This window comes from Macaca fascicularis, chromosome 7 (assembly GCF_037993035.2).
Source record: "Macaca fascicularis isolate 582-1 chromosome 7, T2T-MFA8v1.1".
Classification (NCBI taxonomy): Eukaryota; Metazoa; Chordata; class Mammalia; order Primates; family Cercopithecidae; genus Macaca; species Macaca fascicularis.
In genome coordinates this window covers 170,564,213-170,581,499 of record NC_088381.1, presented here as the reverse complement: position 1 = coordinate 170,581,499, position 17,287 = coordinate 170,564,213, and the positions used below count along the sequence as shown (strand labels likewise).

The 17,287-nt window shown below is 49.7% G+C and overlaps 1 protein-coding gene across 7 annotated transcripts in view; it reads right to left on the bottom strand.

The window, feature by feature from the left end:
• TECPR2 (tectonin beta-propeller repeat containing 2) overlaps positions 1 to 17,287 on the bottom strand; it is a 137,946-nt gene that overhangs the window by 33,773 nt on the left and 86,886 nt on the right. For all 7 annotated transcript variants that reach the window (XR_012416151.1, XM_045397017.3, XM_073998287.1 and 4 more), the window contains 3 exons: positions 15,961 to 16,201; positions 15,206 to 15,295; positions 13,223 to 13,456 (listed from right to left, as the gene is read on the bottom strand). Coding sequence is in view for 6 of the 7 variants with exons in the window: in XM_045397017.3 (XP_045252952.1) it covers positions 13,223 to 13,456; positions 15,206 to 15,295; positions 15,961 to 16,201 (565 nt within the window). In the remaining variant the exon portion in view is untranslated. The remainder of the gene's footprint in view (positions 1 to 13,222; positions 13,457 to 15,205; positions 15,296 to 15,960; positions 16,202 to 17,287) is intronic.

Here is a 17,287-nt window from a genome sequence, read left to right as displayed (position 1 = left end):
GTTAGCACAGCGCCCTGAACCACCAAGCCCTGGGATTAGTATCTCAATGTGGGTCCCATCATCAGCTCCCTCAGAGATGTGACTAATGCCAGTGAATTCTGGATTTGGAGAGAGGGAACTCGCATTTACAGATAATCTTTTTTTTTTTTTTTTTGAGACGGAGTCTCGCTCTGTCCTCCAGGCTGGAGAGCAGTTGCCGGATCTCAGCTCACTGCAAGCTCCGCCTCCCGGGTTTACGCCATTCTCCTGCCTCAGCCTCCCGAGTAGCTGGGACTGCAGGTGCCCACCAGCTAGCCCGGCTAGTTTTTTGTATTTTTAGTAGAGACGGGGTTTCACCGTGTTAGCCAGGATGGTCTCGATCTCCTGACCTTGTGATCCGCCCGTCTCGGCCTCCCAAAGTGCTGGGATTACAGGCTTGAGCCACCGACAGATAATCTTAATCTTAATTAGAATTCAACTGACTGGGCACAGTGGCACACACCTGTAATCTTAGCACTTTCAGAGGCCATGGTGGGTGGATCAGTTGAGCCCAGAAGTTCAAGACCAGCTTGGGCAGCATAGTGAGACCCTGTCTCTACAAAATACACAGAAATTAGTTGGGTATGGTGGCACACACCTGTAGTCCCAGCTACTTGGGAGGCTGAGATCGCTTGGGCCCGCCCAGCAAGTCGAGGCTGCAGTGAGCCATGATGGTGCCACTGCACTCCAGCCTGGGTGACAGAGCGAGACCCCATCTCAAATAAACAAAACTAAGTCTCCCAAAGAATCTTCATTTTTATTCATTTCTCACTGCTATTGAGACTGATTGCAAGAGGAAAGGAAATGGGAAGAGTTTTTTAAAAACAGAAATTACATTTGATAATAGTCTGGCTAAAAGAACAGCAGTCAACAGTTCCTGAGCAGCTGCTGTGGACAGGTTATCATCCTGAGCAGCTGCTGTGGACAGGCTGTCAGCCAGGTCTTCACACACTCATCTCAACCCACAACAGTGACACACGATGAGTGTCATCCCACTTCACCCACGAGACCATCGGGACTCAGCCAGAAAGAGATCTGCTGAGGGCCACAAGGCAGGAGGTGGCCAGGCCAGGAGGCAAAGGAGGATCTAAGGCTTGGACCTGGGTTGGCCTGGGTCCTCTGCATCAGCAACCTCTGACCTCTGAGACTTTACCTACAGCGTAATGCACAGATCTTCAGGGTTAAATCGAATTGGTTTGTTTTGTTTTTTGTTCGTTTTTTGTTTTGTTTGTTTTTGAGATAAGAGTCTCGTTCTGTCATTCAGGCTGTTGTGCAGTGGTGCAATTTTGGCTCACTGCAACCTCTGCCTCTGGGTTCAAGCGATTCTAGTGCCTCGGCCTCCTGAGTAGCTGGGATTACAGGCGCGTGCCACCATGCCCAGCTAATTTTTGTATTTTTAGTAGAGATGGAGTTTCATCATGTTGGCCAGGCTGGTCTCAGACTCCTGACCTCAAGTGATCCGCCCACCTCAGCCTCCCAAAGTGCTGGGATTACAGGTGTAAGCCACTACGCCCAGCCCAATCGGTTTTAAACAACTAAGTCACCCTCAAAAGTTCCCTCAACTCCCTTCTAGCCAATGCCCTCTACCCTGAGGTAACTGTTGAACTGATTTCTTTTTTTTTTTTGAGACAGAGTCTCGTTCTGTCGCCCAGGTTGGAGTGCTGTGGTGTGATCTTGGCTCACTGCAACCTCTGCCTCCTGGTTGTTTTTTTTTTTTTTTTGAGACAGAGTCTAGCTCTGTCACCCAGGCTGGAGTGCAATGGTACAATCTCGGTTCACTGCAACCTCTGCCTCCCGGTTTCAAGAGTTCTCCTGCTTCAGCCTCCCAAGTAGCTGGGATTACAGGCGCCTGCCACCACGCCTGGCTAATTTTTGTATTTTTAGTAGAGACGGGGTTTTGCCACGTTGGCCAAGCTGGTCTTGAACTCCTGACCTCAGGTGATCCGGCCGCCTCGGCCTCCCAAAGTGCTGGGATTACAGGCGTGAGCCACTGCACCCGGCCTGTTTCTTTTTTTTTTTTTTTTTTTTTTTTTGAGACGGAGTCTCGCTCTGTCACCCAGGCTGGAGTGCGGTGGCCGGATCTCTGCTCACTGCAAGCTCCGCCTCCCGGGTTTACGCCATTCTCCTGGCTCAGCCTCCCGAGTAGCTGGGACTACAGGCGCTCGCCACCTCGCCCGGCTAGTTTTTTTGTACTATTTTTAGTAGAGACGGGGTTTCACCGTGTTAGCCAGGATGGTCTCGATCTCCTGACCTCGTGATCCGCCCATCTCGGCCTCCCAAAGTGCTGGGATTACAGGCTTGAGCCACCGCGCCCGGCCTCGGCCTGTTTCATTTTTAAAGAAACCGCCAGTTTCCCCAGTGGAGGTCCTGTGCTCCATGGCCACAGCTGTGTCTGCGGGTTCTGGCTGCCCACGCCCCTGAACCTTTCCACGGCAGCCGTTCTAGGAGAGGTGAAGTTGTATCATGTCGTGGCTTTAATTTGTATTTCCTGCTAAGGAATGATGCTGGGAATCTTTTAATACGCTTATGAGCATCTGTATATCTTCTTTTGTGAAGTGCCTGTTCACGTTTTTGCTCATTTTAAAATGAACTGTCTCCCGACTGCTGAGTTAGAGGAGTTCTCTGCACATTGTAGGTACTGGTCTTTTGTCAGATACGTGCATTGTAAATCTAGTCTGTGGTTTGGTGTTTCATTTTCTTAACAGTGTTTTTGGATGACAATTTTTAAATTTTGATGGGTTATTCTGACCGGGGATTAAAAGGTGTGCGGCTCCATTAGCTGGCAGTGCTGCCGGAGGAGGGGCAGGTGGAGGACGCCCCACACTGGGTGCAGAATCGGGAGGTGCCGCCCTTGCACAGTTGTCACTGGTATCAGATGACAGCCCACAGAGCGTAGCAAAACACGGAGGCACGACTCTGCCATGTGAGAATCTCGTCATGTGTCTTCAGTTATAACATCAACTTAAAGCTATTCATTCACTGCTACACAAAAGATTATCATTATTCCTCTGTGCATTTTCTAAAGATGACAATTTCTCTATTCCAGAAATTAACTGTATTTTCTCCTTCCTTGATCTTGTACGGAATGTTATACCAGGGAGTGTAAACAGAACTCCCTGGAACTCTAGCATTATATATGCAAAGATCTGTACCAGTCAAAATAAAGTACCTTCAGCAGTAACTCTAGAAATAGCTGAGAAACAAATGCTAATTAAAAAACACTTACGTTAGAGTCTTCAACCTGGCTCTAAGAGAAACTACAGGCAGCAGTGATCATGCTAACAGAGTCACATGTGACAAAAACACACCAGCCAGCATATCAGAGTTGGCAGCAACAACACTGCTCACAGAACGCGGAGTTCACATGACACAGTGAACACCCTTTCAGAACACATAGAAAAGACTGCCAGATGATGTACTTCCAGCATACAAACCAGCTGATTCTGAATCGAAGAGACAGGTGAAAGATGACAAAGCGGAACTGAGGGCTTTCCTGCAGATTTTTACCCCAGAGTGTCACCCAGGCCACCTGGATGAATGAGGTTTGTGAGCCTGCTCCAAGGAAGAGGCAGTCAGGATGTGATGAATGCGGTGGCAGAGACCACAGCCCTCCCCAAACACTCCATGGCTCCCTCACATTCCCTTAGAGTTAGGCAGGATCGCACGACCAGTTCTGGCAACAGGCTCTGAGCAGAAGCAACCGAATGGTGGAACTGCAGAGCAAAGCAGGCAGGATCAGGAAACCACCACCTGGAGGACCACTGCCCTAGAAGAGGACAGACGCAGGGCCGGCTTCGTGGAAGCGGGGGCCACGGTTCACTGTGTGAAGTCGCTGATGTCTGGGGCTTGCTACCGAAGCACAGCCCAGCCTGGCTGACGCAAACACACTGACATTTTCCTGCCTGTCCCTGTTTTGTCCTTATTTTTTTCTCTTGTTTTTAAAAAATGCTTTAATTACTTTATTCGACAAAGCAGACATTTTCCCTTTAGGATTATTTCTTTTTTTTTTTTTTTTTTTTTTTTTTTTTGAGACGGAGTCTCACGCTGTTGCCCAGGCTGGAGTGCAGTGGCGCGATCTCGGCTCACTGCAAGCTCCGCCTCCCGGGTTCCCGCCATTCTCCTGCCTCAGCCTCCTGAGTAGCTGGGACTACAGGCGCCCGCCACCGCGCCCGGCTAATTTTTTGTATTTTTAGTAGAGACGGGGTTTCACTGTGGTCTCGATCTCCTGACCTTGTGATCCGCCCGCCTCGGCCTCCCAAAGTGCTGGGATTACAGGCTTGAGCCACCGCGCCCGGCCAGGATTATTTCTTAAACATATTATTTTAAAACAAAAAGAGGCATTTATTTAATGTTTTACTATTTATAAAATACTTTTCTGTATAAATTACTGCATAATATAATCCTGTTGGTTACCTAACGGCATAAACTGGCACTGAATAGTTCTTCATTAAATGCTGTGACCTGATAAATTAAATTACAAATTTCATTAGTTTGCTAAACAATCCAACGCCTGACATAATGCATATTTATGTGTACTGGGAAATGAAATGTTATAAGCATCTTAAATATCTGCTAAGTGATGCAAATTTTCTTCCAAAAACTAGGATTATAATAAATCACTACAAAATTCCATATTCAACCACTACAATGTGGTTCAGCAGCCAACCATTTAATTTAAGAATTCCTGTAATTTAATCCTATAGCAGAAATTGCTCTGGTAATTTGTATAGGGGCAGAAAGAAGAGGGATGCTGTATCTTAAAAAAAAAAAAAATTGAGGCCGGGTGCGGTGGCTCACGCCTGTAATCCCAGCACTTTGGGAGGCCGAGGTGGGTGGATCACGAGGTCAGGAGATAAGATCATCCTGGCTAACGCGATGAAACCTCATATCTACTAAAAATACAAAAAAATTAGCTGGGCGTGGTGGCGGGTGCCTGTAGTCCCAGTTACTCGGGATGCTGAGGCAGGAGAATGGCGTGAACCTGGGAGGCGGAGCTTGCAGTGAGCAGAGATCGTGCCACCGCACTCCAGCCTGGGCGACAGAGCGAGACTCTGTCTCAAAAAAAAAGAAAAAAAAAATTAAAGGCAGAAATCATGTTCATTATTTGATACTTCACTAAAGTCATCCTCATCCTTGAAATTAAAATTTAATTTTTTTTTTGAGACAGAGTCTCGCTCTGTCACCCAGGCTGGAGTGTAGTGGTGTGATCCTGGCTCACTGCAATTTCTGCCTCCCAGGCTCAAGGGATTCTTGTGCCTCAGGCTCCTAAGTAGCTGGGATTACAGACGTGTGCCACCACACCTGGCTAATTTTTGTATTGTTAGCAGAGATGGGTTTCACCATGTTGGCCAGGCTCGAACTCCCAACCTCAGGTGACCCACCTGCCTTGGCTTCCCAAAGTGCTGAGATTATAAGCATGAGCCACTGTACCTGGCCTTGTTTTTAATTAATTAATTAATTATTATTATTATTATTTTGAGACAGTCTTACTCTGTCACCCAGGCTGGAGTGCAGTGGCACCATCTCGGCTCAGCAGTGGCATAATCCTGACTCACTGGAGCCTCCGCCTCTCGGGCTCAAGTGATTCTCGTGCCTCAGCCTCCAGAGTAGCTGGGACTACAGGGCCCACCACCACACCCAGTTAATTTTTGTATTTTAAGTAGAGGTAGGGTTTCGCTATGTTGGCCAGGCTGGTCTCAAACTCCTGGCCTCAAGTGGTCCTCCTGCCTTGACCTCTCAAAGTGCTAGGATTACAAGCGTGAGCCACCACACCCATCCTGAAATTAAAATTTCTGCTTGCCATTTAGAGAAGACTGATGATGGTTCAGACCCAACAATGAGTGAGTGCTGCCCAAGGTCAACACTGTCCCTGAGGGAGCACAGGTCATGCTGTCCAAGCCTGCTTGCTACTACTCATAGAACCAGGAAGACACTCGTAAAGAAAATACCAGGGTTGAAGGGAGAACACATGTAAATGTATCTCTGACAAGCTTTTTTTGGTTTGTTTTTTTGAGACTGAGTCTCGCTCTGTTCCCAGGCTGGAGTGCAATGGCATGATCTTGGCTCACTGCAACCTCCATCTCCTGGGTTCAAGCGATTCTCTGGCCTCAGCCTCCTGAGTAACTGGGACTACAGGCTTATGCCACCACGCCCAGCTAATTTTTGTATTTTTAGTAGAGATGGGGTTTCACCATGTTGACCAGGATAGTCTTGATCTCTTGACCTCGTGATCCATCCACCTCAGCCTCTCAAAGTGCTGGAATTACAGGCGTGAACCACCACACCTGGCCGACAAATTTTTATAACCTAACATCGTCTGCCTCATACCCTGGGAAGGCTGATGGCAACTCAGAGCAAGAGTTGAGAATTTTCCTGGGAGGGTGGGAGTCACATCATCCACCAGGCGGCTGTGTGTGATGACATCCTGTACCTGCGTGGAACGCAGTTTTATCTTTGATTACCAGTAACATGGCCAAATATAGGATCAAAACTCACATCCCAGAGTTACTCAGAAATGGAGCTGCAAATAGTACTGCCTTTCCCTGACATTTTAAATCCTGCTGGTGCAGTTGCATGCAGTTGTAATCCCAGCACTTCGGGAGGCTGATGTGGGAGCATCACTGGAGCCCAGGAGTTTGAGACCAGCCTGGGCAACACAGTGAGATCCTATCCCAAATTAAAACAAAAATCCTGTTGGTTACATACTGTCACCAAGCAATTGGCCCCTGCCTGTAAAGTCCCTACACATTCTGTGTATAAACTTCCAACAAAAGTAATGTGAATCAAACTAAAAAAATAATGTGAGTCAAACTAAAATAATTTTTTTTTTTTTAAGAAACAGGAGCTTGCTCTGTTGCCTATATTAGGCTCAACTTCCCAGGCTCAAGCAATCCTCCTGCCTCAGCCTCCCAAGCAGCTAGGACAACAGGTGCACGACACCGTGCTTGGCTCTGAAATGACAGGTAGAAGCAGAGTGCTATGATGGGGACAGTCACTGAAGAATGTTTGGAGGGGAGGTGGCAATCTCAACTGAGTCCTGAAGGAAGAAGAGTTGAAGAAAGGAAAGCAGCCCACGGAAGGAATGCTAAGCTGCAGGAAGAGAAGCAAATGGGCGGCATGAATGTGCACGGCACATTAGGGAAGGGCAGGAATTCAAGACTAGCCTGGCCAACACGGTGAAACCCCATCTCTACCCAAATATGAAAGTGAGCTGGGGCCCCAACACAAAGGCTAGGAGTGGCTGGAGCCCCTGATGCACGAGGCCCTGGAACGGCAGGCCGGGCCTGGCTGCGAGACCCTGGGCGCCACACCAAACACTGGAGCTTTATTCTAGTGGCAACGTGGAGCCATGTAACATGGAGGGCGACACCATCTCAGCTGGGTTTGAGGAAGCCAGCTCTGGTAGCCGCGGTGGGAGGTGGGCACACCTGGTGCCATAAGGCAGCTATTGCATTATAGCAACTTGCTGACGAGGAGGCTCCACGCTGGCAGTGGTGGGAGGGAAGCAGAGGTCCAGAAGCAGGGAGACCCTCGGGTAGATGGCCAGGACACTGCTGAGAGACTGGCCAAAAGAAGACTCTGGTCTTTCCAGCAGAATTTACTGGGAGCAGCAGGGCTCAGTGGCTCACCCCTGTAATCTCACCACTTTGGGAGGCCAAGGCGGGTGGATCACCTGAGGTCAGGAGTTCGAGACCAGCCTCGCCAACACAGTGAAACACTGTCTCTACTAAAAATACAAAAATTAGCTGGGTGGGGTGGCATGGGCCTGTAATCCCAGCCACTTGGGAGATTGAGGCAGGAGAATCACTTGAACCTGGGAGACGGAGGTTGCAGTGAGCCAAAAACCACACCATTGTATTCCAGCCTAGGCAACAAAGTGAGACACTGTCTCAAAAAAATAAAAAATAAAAAATAAAAATAAATAAATAAATAAATAAGTAAATAAATAAGGAATTTAGTGGGAGCAGAGAAGTGAAGTTAGGAAAAAGAGCACAATTGGGGGAGGCTAAATTTGATATTGAACAAAATCGTCAAATGCAGTCACTATGTTTCCATTCATTGCTGAGTGCACCCCTGACTGCTGACTTTTACAAGTATTTTTAGAGGTGCGGTCTTGCTATGTTGGCCAGGTTGGTCTTAAACTCCTGGCCTCAAGCAATCCTCCCAAAGTGCTAGGATTACAGGTATAAGCCACTGCACCTAATCCACTGCTGACTTGTAAAAGATAAATGAAGCACCCCAATTAATTCCAGATAAGTAACACAGGCAGCAGCCATGTCAGTCTGATGACTCTTCTTTACAGTCAATCCTATTCAACGTACGCCACCTGATGACAGCTGCCACGCACAGTCATACATGGGCTCCTGTGCAGATAGCACACCTGAATTCAAAATTATCACTTAAATATGTAATTACTAAAAGGTCTCTTGGGTGGGGCGCAGTGGCTCACACCTGTAATCCCAGCACTTTGGGAGGCCGAGGCAGGTGGATCAGTTGAGGTCAGGAGTTCGAGACCAGCCTGGCCAACATGATGAAACCCTGTCTCTACTAAAAATACAAACACTAGCTGGGCATGGCTGTGCATGCCCATAATCCCGGCTACTCGGGAGGCCGAGGCAGGAGAATCGCTTGAACCCAGGAGGCGGAGGTCTCAGTGAGCTAAGACTGTGTCACTGCACTCCAGCCTAGGCAAAGAGTAAGACTCTGTCTCAAACAAACAAACGCAGAAACAAAAAAAGAAGTCTCCTGACCTACCTGCTTTTCCTGCAGGACACAGACCACACCTGGAGAGAGCCCAGTAACTGAATACCTGGTGCCCCTGGCCTGATGCTCACTGCCCCCACCCTGGCATAGTAAAGGCTGGGGAGGTGGCTGTTCTTTCTAGGGGAGAAACCCAGATTCAGTGAGATTGAGTCTCAAGAGTGAGAGGGAAGCCAGGCATGGTAGCTCATGCTCCCAGCACTTTGGGAGGCCGAGGCCAGCGGATCATGAGGTCAGGAGATTGAGACCATCCTGGCTAACACGGTGAAACTCCATCTCTACTAAAAATACAAAAAATTAACCAGGCGCGGTTGTGGGCGCCTGTAGTCCCAGCTACTTGGGAGGCTGAGGCAGGAGAATGGCGTGAACCCGGGAGGTGGAGCTTGCAGTGAGCCGAGATCGCGCCACTGCACTCCAGCCTGGGCGACAGAGCGAGACTCTGTCTCAAAAAAAAAAAAAGCAAAACAAAAAACAAAAGTGCGAGGGAAATAGGAACAAGTCCACCCTGAGTCCAAGATGACATGGGACCCTCCAGTGTTCAGCAGATATTCATTGAGGGGATGGGTGTGTGAGCAGAGGAATGGCCTGAGGGTCCTAGTCGCCTGCTCGCCTCCTTTGCCCCAACACAAAGCTGCCAACCCTGGACTTGCTGCATTCTCTCAGGATGTGTAGGAAACAGGAAAGGAGTCTTAATCTGACATTTCAAGATCAACCAGATAACTCAGATAAATAAACAAAATCTAAAGCTCAGGGCAGGATAAGGACTAAGCAAGGTGGTGCTTTAACAAGAGATGCTGGATTTGCCCTCCCTGTGGCACAAAGTGGGGCAACACAAGCAAAAGCCCCACGACCAGCAGCTAACAAAGGCTAGAGAGCACCCCCAAGCAAGATGTGTCACAGCCTTCGGATGACCACACCGCCCGGAGATGGCCCACACTTAGACAGGATGCCCCGTGCATCCTCCGGGCGGTTGGGCTTGGGGGTTGCTGCTCCCATTAGAAAGGAGAGGAAACCAAGGCTAGGCATGGTGGCTCACAGTTGTAATCCCAGCACACTGGGAGGACGAGGCAGGTGGATCACTTGAGGTCAGGAGTTCAAGCAGCCTGGCCAACATGATGAAACCCCACCTCTACCCAAAATACAAAAGTTAGCAGGGGCCGTGCGCGGTGGCTCACACCTGTAATCCCAGCACTTCGGGAGGTGGAGGCAGGCCTATCACCTGAGGTCAGGAGTTCAGGACCAGACTGGCCAACATGGTGAAACCCTGTCTCTACTAAAAACACAAAAAATTAGCCAGGTGCGGTGGTAGGTGCCTGTAATATCAGCTACTCAGGAGGCTGAGACAGGGAGAATTGCTTGAACCTGGGAGACAGAGGCTGCAGAGAGCCAAGACTGTGCCACTGCACTCCAGCTTGGGCGACAGAGCGAAACTCCGTCTCAAAAAAATAAAATAAAACAAAATAATTAGCTGGGCATGGCAGCACATGCCTGTGGTCCCAGCTACTTGGGAGGCTGTGGTGGGAGGACTGCCTAAGCCTGGGAAGGCAGAGGTTGCAGTGAGTCAAGATCGTGCCACTGCACTCCAGCCTGGGTGACAGAGTAAGACCCCATCTGGGAAAAAAAAAAAAAAAAAGAAAGAAGAGCAAACTGCGGTTCGAGGTAAGAGCAGCTTTCTCAGAGTCCCAGAGCCTGCCTGGGGCCCAGCTGTCCTGCCTCTGCCATGAATTCCCACACCTCTGCCTGTGACTTCCTTGCACCCACTGCATGTCTGATCCATTTCAGGCTCAGCTGGATACTTACATTAGTTTGCTAACGATTTTGCAGGAAGAACACAGGGCTCAGTGAAAACCTGCCCATCCACAGCGACCAGGACCCCCAGGCCATCCCTCTACTCACACACCCATCCCCTCAATGAATATCTGCTGAACACCAGAGGGCCCAAGGCCATCTTGGACTCAGGGTGGACTTGTTCCTGTTTCCCTTGCACCCTTGAGACTCAATCCCACTCAAGCCAGTTTCTCCCCTAGAGAAACCTCCCAGTGAAGCCCAAATACACACCTTAGAGACCTGTACCACTTTGGCCAGCTAGCCAGTGCTGGGAGGACTGGATCGAGCCAGGAGGGAGGCACGAGCTGTGCTTGAGGTGGGAGGCCCAGGCAGGGCTGACTCCAGCAGTTCAGAACCTGGCACGACGCCCGTTCACTCTGAACCCCACCATGGTGCGGCAGCCTTCCTGGAGGGGCTGGGAAGGGGACGTGCAGGGGAAACAGTTCTGCTTCTCACCCAAATGGTGCAGGTGAACACGGCCTCTCACAGTGCTCAAGATTCAGGAGCAGAGAGAATACACATCACGCCCTGGACTTTTTACCCCCAGAGGGAACTAGTGGCATTTTCCAGTTAGTCTGGGTAGGAGCTGCTGGAGAAAGGTTCAGGACCAGTACGGTCTCTGAACAAATGAAAGGCTTCCCAGGGCAGGCGACACATCAGCCAGCACCAATGTTCAGGCCACTCTCAGCCTCAGCCTTGTCTATCAGTCACTGTCAGTGATGCGGAGAGTGGGGTGTTCTCAAAAAGCTAGATGGTGACTGGTGGGTCCAAAAGGCAGGTGGGGAGGCCCAAAGAACAAAGAACAAAAACTGCCCTGGACAAACCTTCAATTCCCAAGCCTTGGAACAGAACTTGCTTCTTCAGCTGAGTTAGTGTTCAGGGGCCTTTTCAGGCAAAAGAATAGGTGATGTCTACTCAGCACCCCGTAGGAGCCCCCAGGGCTGAGCACGCCAACCACCACCAGGCTGCCTAGGACAATGCTTGCTTTACAGAATGACAAAAGGCTCTCCTTGACAGCTGGTAGCATACAGACTGCAAGGCAGCCAGGGGCTTGGGGAGAAGGGGGACAAGCCCTTCTCTTCTTGCTTTCTTTTTTTTTTTTTTTCTTTTGAGACAGAGTCTTGCTCTGTCATCCAGGCTGGAGTGCAATGGCATAGATCTCAGCTCACTGCAACCTCTGCCTACCAAGTTCAAATGATTCTCGTGCCTCAGCCTCCCAAGTAGCTGGAATTACAGGCGTGTGTCACCACACCCAGGTAATTTTTGTATTTTTAGTAGAGATGGGGTTTCACCATGTTGGCCAGGCTGGGCTTGAACTCCTGACCTCAGGTGATCCACCCGCCTCGGCCTCCCAAAGTGCTGGGATTATAGGCATTAGCCACTGTGCTCAGCCCTCTTCTTGCTTTCTTTCTCCCCCTCCTACTTTTTTTTTTTTTTTTTTTTTTGGTGAGTAGATGTGGTTGAGTTCTTATATAATTCAAATCTACCACATAACCAAATGCTGGTTGTAAGTTAAAAAGCTGGGAAGCCTCGCAGCCAGGAAGTTCCTAAGTCAGTCCTGCTGCCAGCGCAGGGCTCACCCGGGCCCCGGGGGCTATCTGCACAACTCCACCTGCAGGCAAACCACACCTACCTACGCTTCCTGATCCACCAAGAATCTACTCAGAGAGAAACCTAACGTGGGCTTATGTTATCAGTTCTTGGAACATGAATGAATTATTTACAAATAGCAGCACTACATTTCTTTCTTCTTTTTTTTGAAACAGAGTCTCGCTCTGTTGCCTAGGCTGGAGTGCAATGGCATGATCTTGGCTTACTGCAACCCCCACTTCCCGGGTTCAGGCAATTCTCCTGCCTCAGCCTCCTGAGTAGCTGGGACTATAGGAGTGCGCTGCCATGCCTAGCTAATTTTTTTATTTTATTTTTTGTATTTGTAGTAGAGACAGGGTGTCACCATGTTGGCCAGGCTGGTCTCGAACTCCTGACCTCAGGTGATCCACCCACCTCAGCCTCCCAAGGTGCTGGGATGACAAGTGTGAGCCACCGCTCCCGGCCTTCAAATAGCACTACATTTCTTAGCCTACTCTGCGGCTTTTGAGGGGAGATTCAGAAAAAAGCAGGAGCTAGAGGGCGCAGTTCCTCCTGGATCTGGCTGAGCTGAAGGAGAGGTGGCACCTGTGCGCTAAGCCACTCTCCTCTGCCAGTACTGTCCTGAGGGGATGGACAAACGTGGCACCGATCCTGTCGTAGGAACACCCATCTTTTTAGCTTTTAAGGTCATAAAGCTATGTTCCATATTCAGACAGACTGACAGGCAGCTGCATCACCACTATCCTTCAAGCTGCTCTTAGTGAGTGGCCCCTTGATCTGAGGACGTGCGCCCTCCTCAGGTTCTGACAGCCCTGCAAACTCTAAGGGGCAGGGAAGGGACAAAGCCCAGAGCCGGTCTAGTCTGGAAGAGTGGCCAGCTGAGCTCCTGAAATCCAGCAACTTATAAATATCCTCTCAGAACTCTCACGAGTTGAACACAGGCCGGGAAGTTTTGTCCGACATCACGCTGTGTTGTGGTTTTAGGGCAGTCAGGGCACTGGCAGGCGTACTCACGAGGCGGCCATACCTAGCTGGGAGAGATCCAGCCTGGTCCAGTGCATGCCTGTGGGGCAGCTCTTGGAGAGGGTCCTGATGAAGACTTGGCCGAGGCCGTCCAGTGCCCACAGCGCATCCTGGCAGGCGGCGTAGGCGCGCATCTCGGCGTCGGGAGGCAGCTGCACCGTGGAGGGCCGCGACTGTGCACTCTGGGCGCTGACGCTGCACAGGTCCTTGCTGCTCTGGCACAGCCACAGGAAGCTTCCTGCAGAAAGGGGTCATGTTTGTCATCAAGGTGCTGTCTGCACCGAGCTGCCTGCCCTAAATGCACAAGGCAGCCTTTGCCTTTCGGCAGACGCCGGCCACCTGGTCGCGGATGCCGGCTCACTCGTCCGCCCATTCCCACGCGGGCAGGAGTGGTGTAGCACTTTAAGGTAGAAGGCAGAGGGAAACACCACGACTAACAAGAAACATGCCTGAGATGTTGGAAAGAAATGGAAAGAAGGCAAGGCTTAGGAGATTTTATGACGGCCATAATGTTGGCTTAGTGGCTTTGACTTCCCATTTATCATGGGCTGGGCAGTTTTTCACTGAACAAAGGCACCAGAGCATTTTTAATATAGAAAGTTACTTTTACCAAGAGGAGAAGACCATCAACTCAGTGCCCTGGATGGAAGGAGGGAGGGTTAGCAGTTCCTCGGAAGGATGGCGCCATGGCGCTCTCCCAGGCCTTCTGGGGGTGGGGCCGGGGGGTGGGCCAGCTGCTAGAGAAGGCTTAGGAAGCTGGAAAAGCTTCTCTTCCCATCCTTGCCTCAAAATCACATCCTTTCATTCCCTCCAGCATTTTAAAAAAGTCCTTTAGGTTTAACAGATTCTGTTTAAAATGCAAATAATCCTTAGGGCAGTTAAAACCTTGGTCATAGTACATTATCTGAAGTATTATCTACAACTTGTGGCCACATATGTTTTGGAATTCAAACTTTTTCTGTATTTTTGAAAACCTAAGCTAATGGGTATGCTAGAGGTTTACAAAACAACCCCAGAGGGGCCAGGCGCTCCCCGGTGAAGCGCAGTAACATCTCTGCAACATGGATACGGTCACAGCCAACAGATCAACCAAGGCTGGAGGCAGCTATGTGAGATCTGGTCAGGTTCTGCTGCCAAATTAATTTATACCAAACTTAATAAATAACTTATTGTTTTCAGAGATTTCTGGGTTCCACAACTGTGGTCCGAACAATCTGGTGAGTAAGAAGTTATTGTACTGACCCAGTCACCCGCATCCTAGTGGGACTAATGGTTTGAACTAAGCAAACGATTCCCTCTTCACCACAGATTTCACAGCATCTTCACGTTTCATCCTCATGCAGTCCTGGGAGGAGGTACGGCTACTTCCCAGAGAGGTCACCTGACTGCCTGGGTTCCCAGCGAACTGGGTGGGAGAACTGCCTCTCCTGGCCGCAGATGCCAGTTCCCTCACCCTCTGGTGTTCTGGCTCCCTCACAAACCCCGTACTCTGTAGGGACACTGAGTCCTGCCCAGAATGTAGTTGGCAGGAGCACCCCCCTGCAGGGCAGGTCTGCCTAATGGGGTGCAAATGTGGGACTTAGGTTATCCAGAGGCTGTGAACAAGATGGAAGGAAGTTGCTGGGAGGTGACAGAAGGATTCTCAAGGGGAGATGGGAAGGTACCCAAAGAAGCTGTGGCCCCTGCCATGGCACTAGATGTCACCAGCTGCCAGCCCCGGTGGCTGCACTGTGTGAGCCCCTCCTTCAGAAGGACGCTTTCCCTCATCTTCATTGCACTCAGTCCCTCTCAGAGGCTCTCCTGGTCAGGCCTATCCCACTTCAGGGCCCTCCCTCAGCTAACAAGGGCTGCTGGCCTCTGACACCCTCACGTGGCCGGTCTCCGAGGTGTGCCCATCACCAGCAAGGCCACAGTCGGACCATGGTTTGAACCCTTCCAGTGGCCAAGCCGTGCTCGAGATTTTACAGCGAGGCTAAGACTGACCCACCTTCCTTCGTGGGAGCCACAGAGGCCAACACAAAGGCCCATTTTGTAGCAGAAGCTGTCCCACGGGGAACCACATGATTCCAGTAGGTGCCTGGAAAGAGTAAACAGGAAGAATATGTTAAAGAAAGAAACTTCAGATCTTAGTTCTAGATGACATCTGGCCTTCAAATCCTTTCTCCAGATAATTCTAGAGTGTCCCTAAATTAAGCAACATGAGCAATCACAGCCTGCCATTCATTTCCCTCTGAATACTGCCAGGCAGAGCCACATCCAGCCCAGGGTCATGGAGGCCATGCAGCAGGGAGAGGGCTGGAGAAAAGCAAGGGGTTCACTCATAGAAACGAACCCCAGGATGTGTGGACTGGCATCTTTATTCCCAGACCTGGCCAGAGCCCTGCATTTCCAACAGTGGCGATCACTTTCCCTCCAGGAAATGGACCATTCTTTCTCACTAGGTTTGGGTGGACTTTTTCATTTAAAATGTGAAATTGTTAACATAAAAATGACTCCATTTGCTTTTCTTACGTCATAGAAGGTTTCCCCACTATCCAGACACAGGGATCCAAGTTTTAGGAATGACGGATTTTTTAAAAAGCAGAGAAACTGATCACAAAGCAGAGTGCCTTCACTAGACACTTCATACCGCTGGCACTAAACTGTGTTTTCAAGTTGAGATCTTAAAGCTTCTATTTAAATGTTGGCTTTGAAGTGCAGCTGCCTATAAAGCCAGTGTGAAAATTACAGCAATTCACCCACCTATGAGACTTCCCTTAGCGACGTGGAATTCATTCTTGCCCGAGGAGATCCAGACACCACTGTTATTGACCCCGAGAAGGCTTGGCTGGCACTGAAGCTGCTGGGACCAAAACGCCATGCGCAGCTTATCTGCCACCTTCTCTACAGGGGCTTGGGCAGCTGTGGCCACCGAGTGAGTGGCATGGATTATCGTCTGAAATAAGCTGCACTGGTCAAACACCACATAGTCCGTGATGCTCACCTGGAAGGAGGAGACAGACAAAAGCCCTGCTGTCAGAGCAGTTACAAGTGTAGACTCTCTGCCTTGAGGGAAGGTTCTAGCCCAGGTCCACACCTCTGCATTTCCAGTAACAAGATGACCATCCAAACACAAATGTGCACATGTGCGCTTGTGAAAGGACCAAAAAAACGTGGCAGGATGCCATCAAACTGCTAACTCTAACTCCAGCTCCTTTGTAGGGTTGGATTTAAAGGTATGGAAGAATATATTCGCATTTTACACACATGGATCTGTTACAAGCATGTATTACTTTTGTGATTAAGTATCACCCCCTTACACCCCTTGTGAGAAGACTTTCATTCTAATCAGAGTGAGAAAGAAGAATTTTGCCATCTTTTCTGAGACAGTCTTGCTCTGGCATCCAGGGTGGAGTGCAGTGGCACAATCATACTCATCCCTGACTTCCATGATCAAGCAATCCTCCCGCCTCAGCCTCCCAAACACAGGCGAATGCCACCACATGTAGCCAATTTTTATTTTTTTTGTAGAGACAGGTCTCCCTATGTTGCCCAGGCTGGTCTTGAACTTCTCGGCTCCAGAGATCTCCCTGCCTTGGCCTCCCAAAGTGTTGGGATTACCGGCATGAACCACTATGCTTGGCTTTAATTTTGCTTTTAAATCAGGTATTTCCAATGGACAACGGTATACGGTACTTAGAAACATAATATGCATTTAAAAAGGTATCACAAGTAGAGTGATGAACTATTTTTTTTTTTTGGAGACACAGTCTTACTCTGCCACCCAGGCTGGAGTGCAGTGGCACAATTTTGGCTCACCGCAACCTCCGCCTCCTGGGTTCAAGAGATTCTCCTGCCTCAGCCTCCCGAGGAGCTGGGACTACAGGTGCACACCACCGCACCCAGCTAATTTTTTATATTTTTAGTAAAGATGGGGTTTTGCCATGTTGGCCAGGCTGGTCTCGAACTCCTGACCTCAGGTGATCCGCCCGCCTCAGCCTCCCAAAGTGCTGGGATTACAGGTGTGAGCCACCATGCAAGGCTGTGATGAACTTATTTATGATCTGAATTGGGACTACTAATAATTACT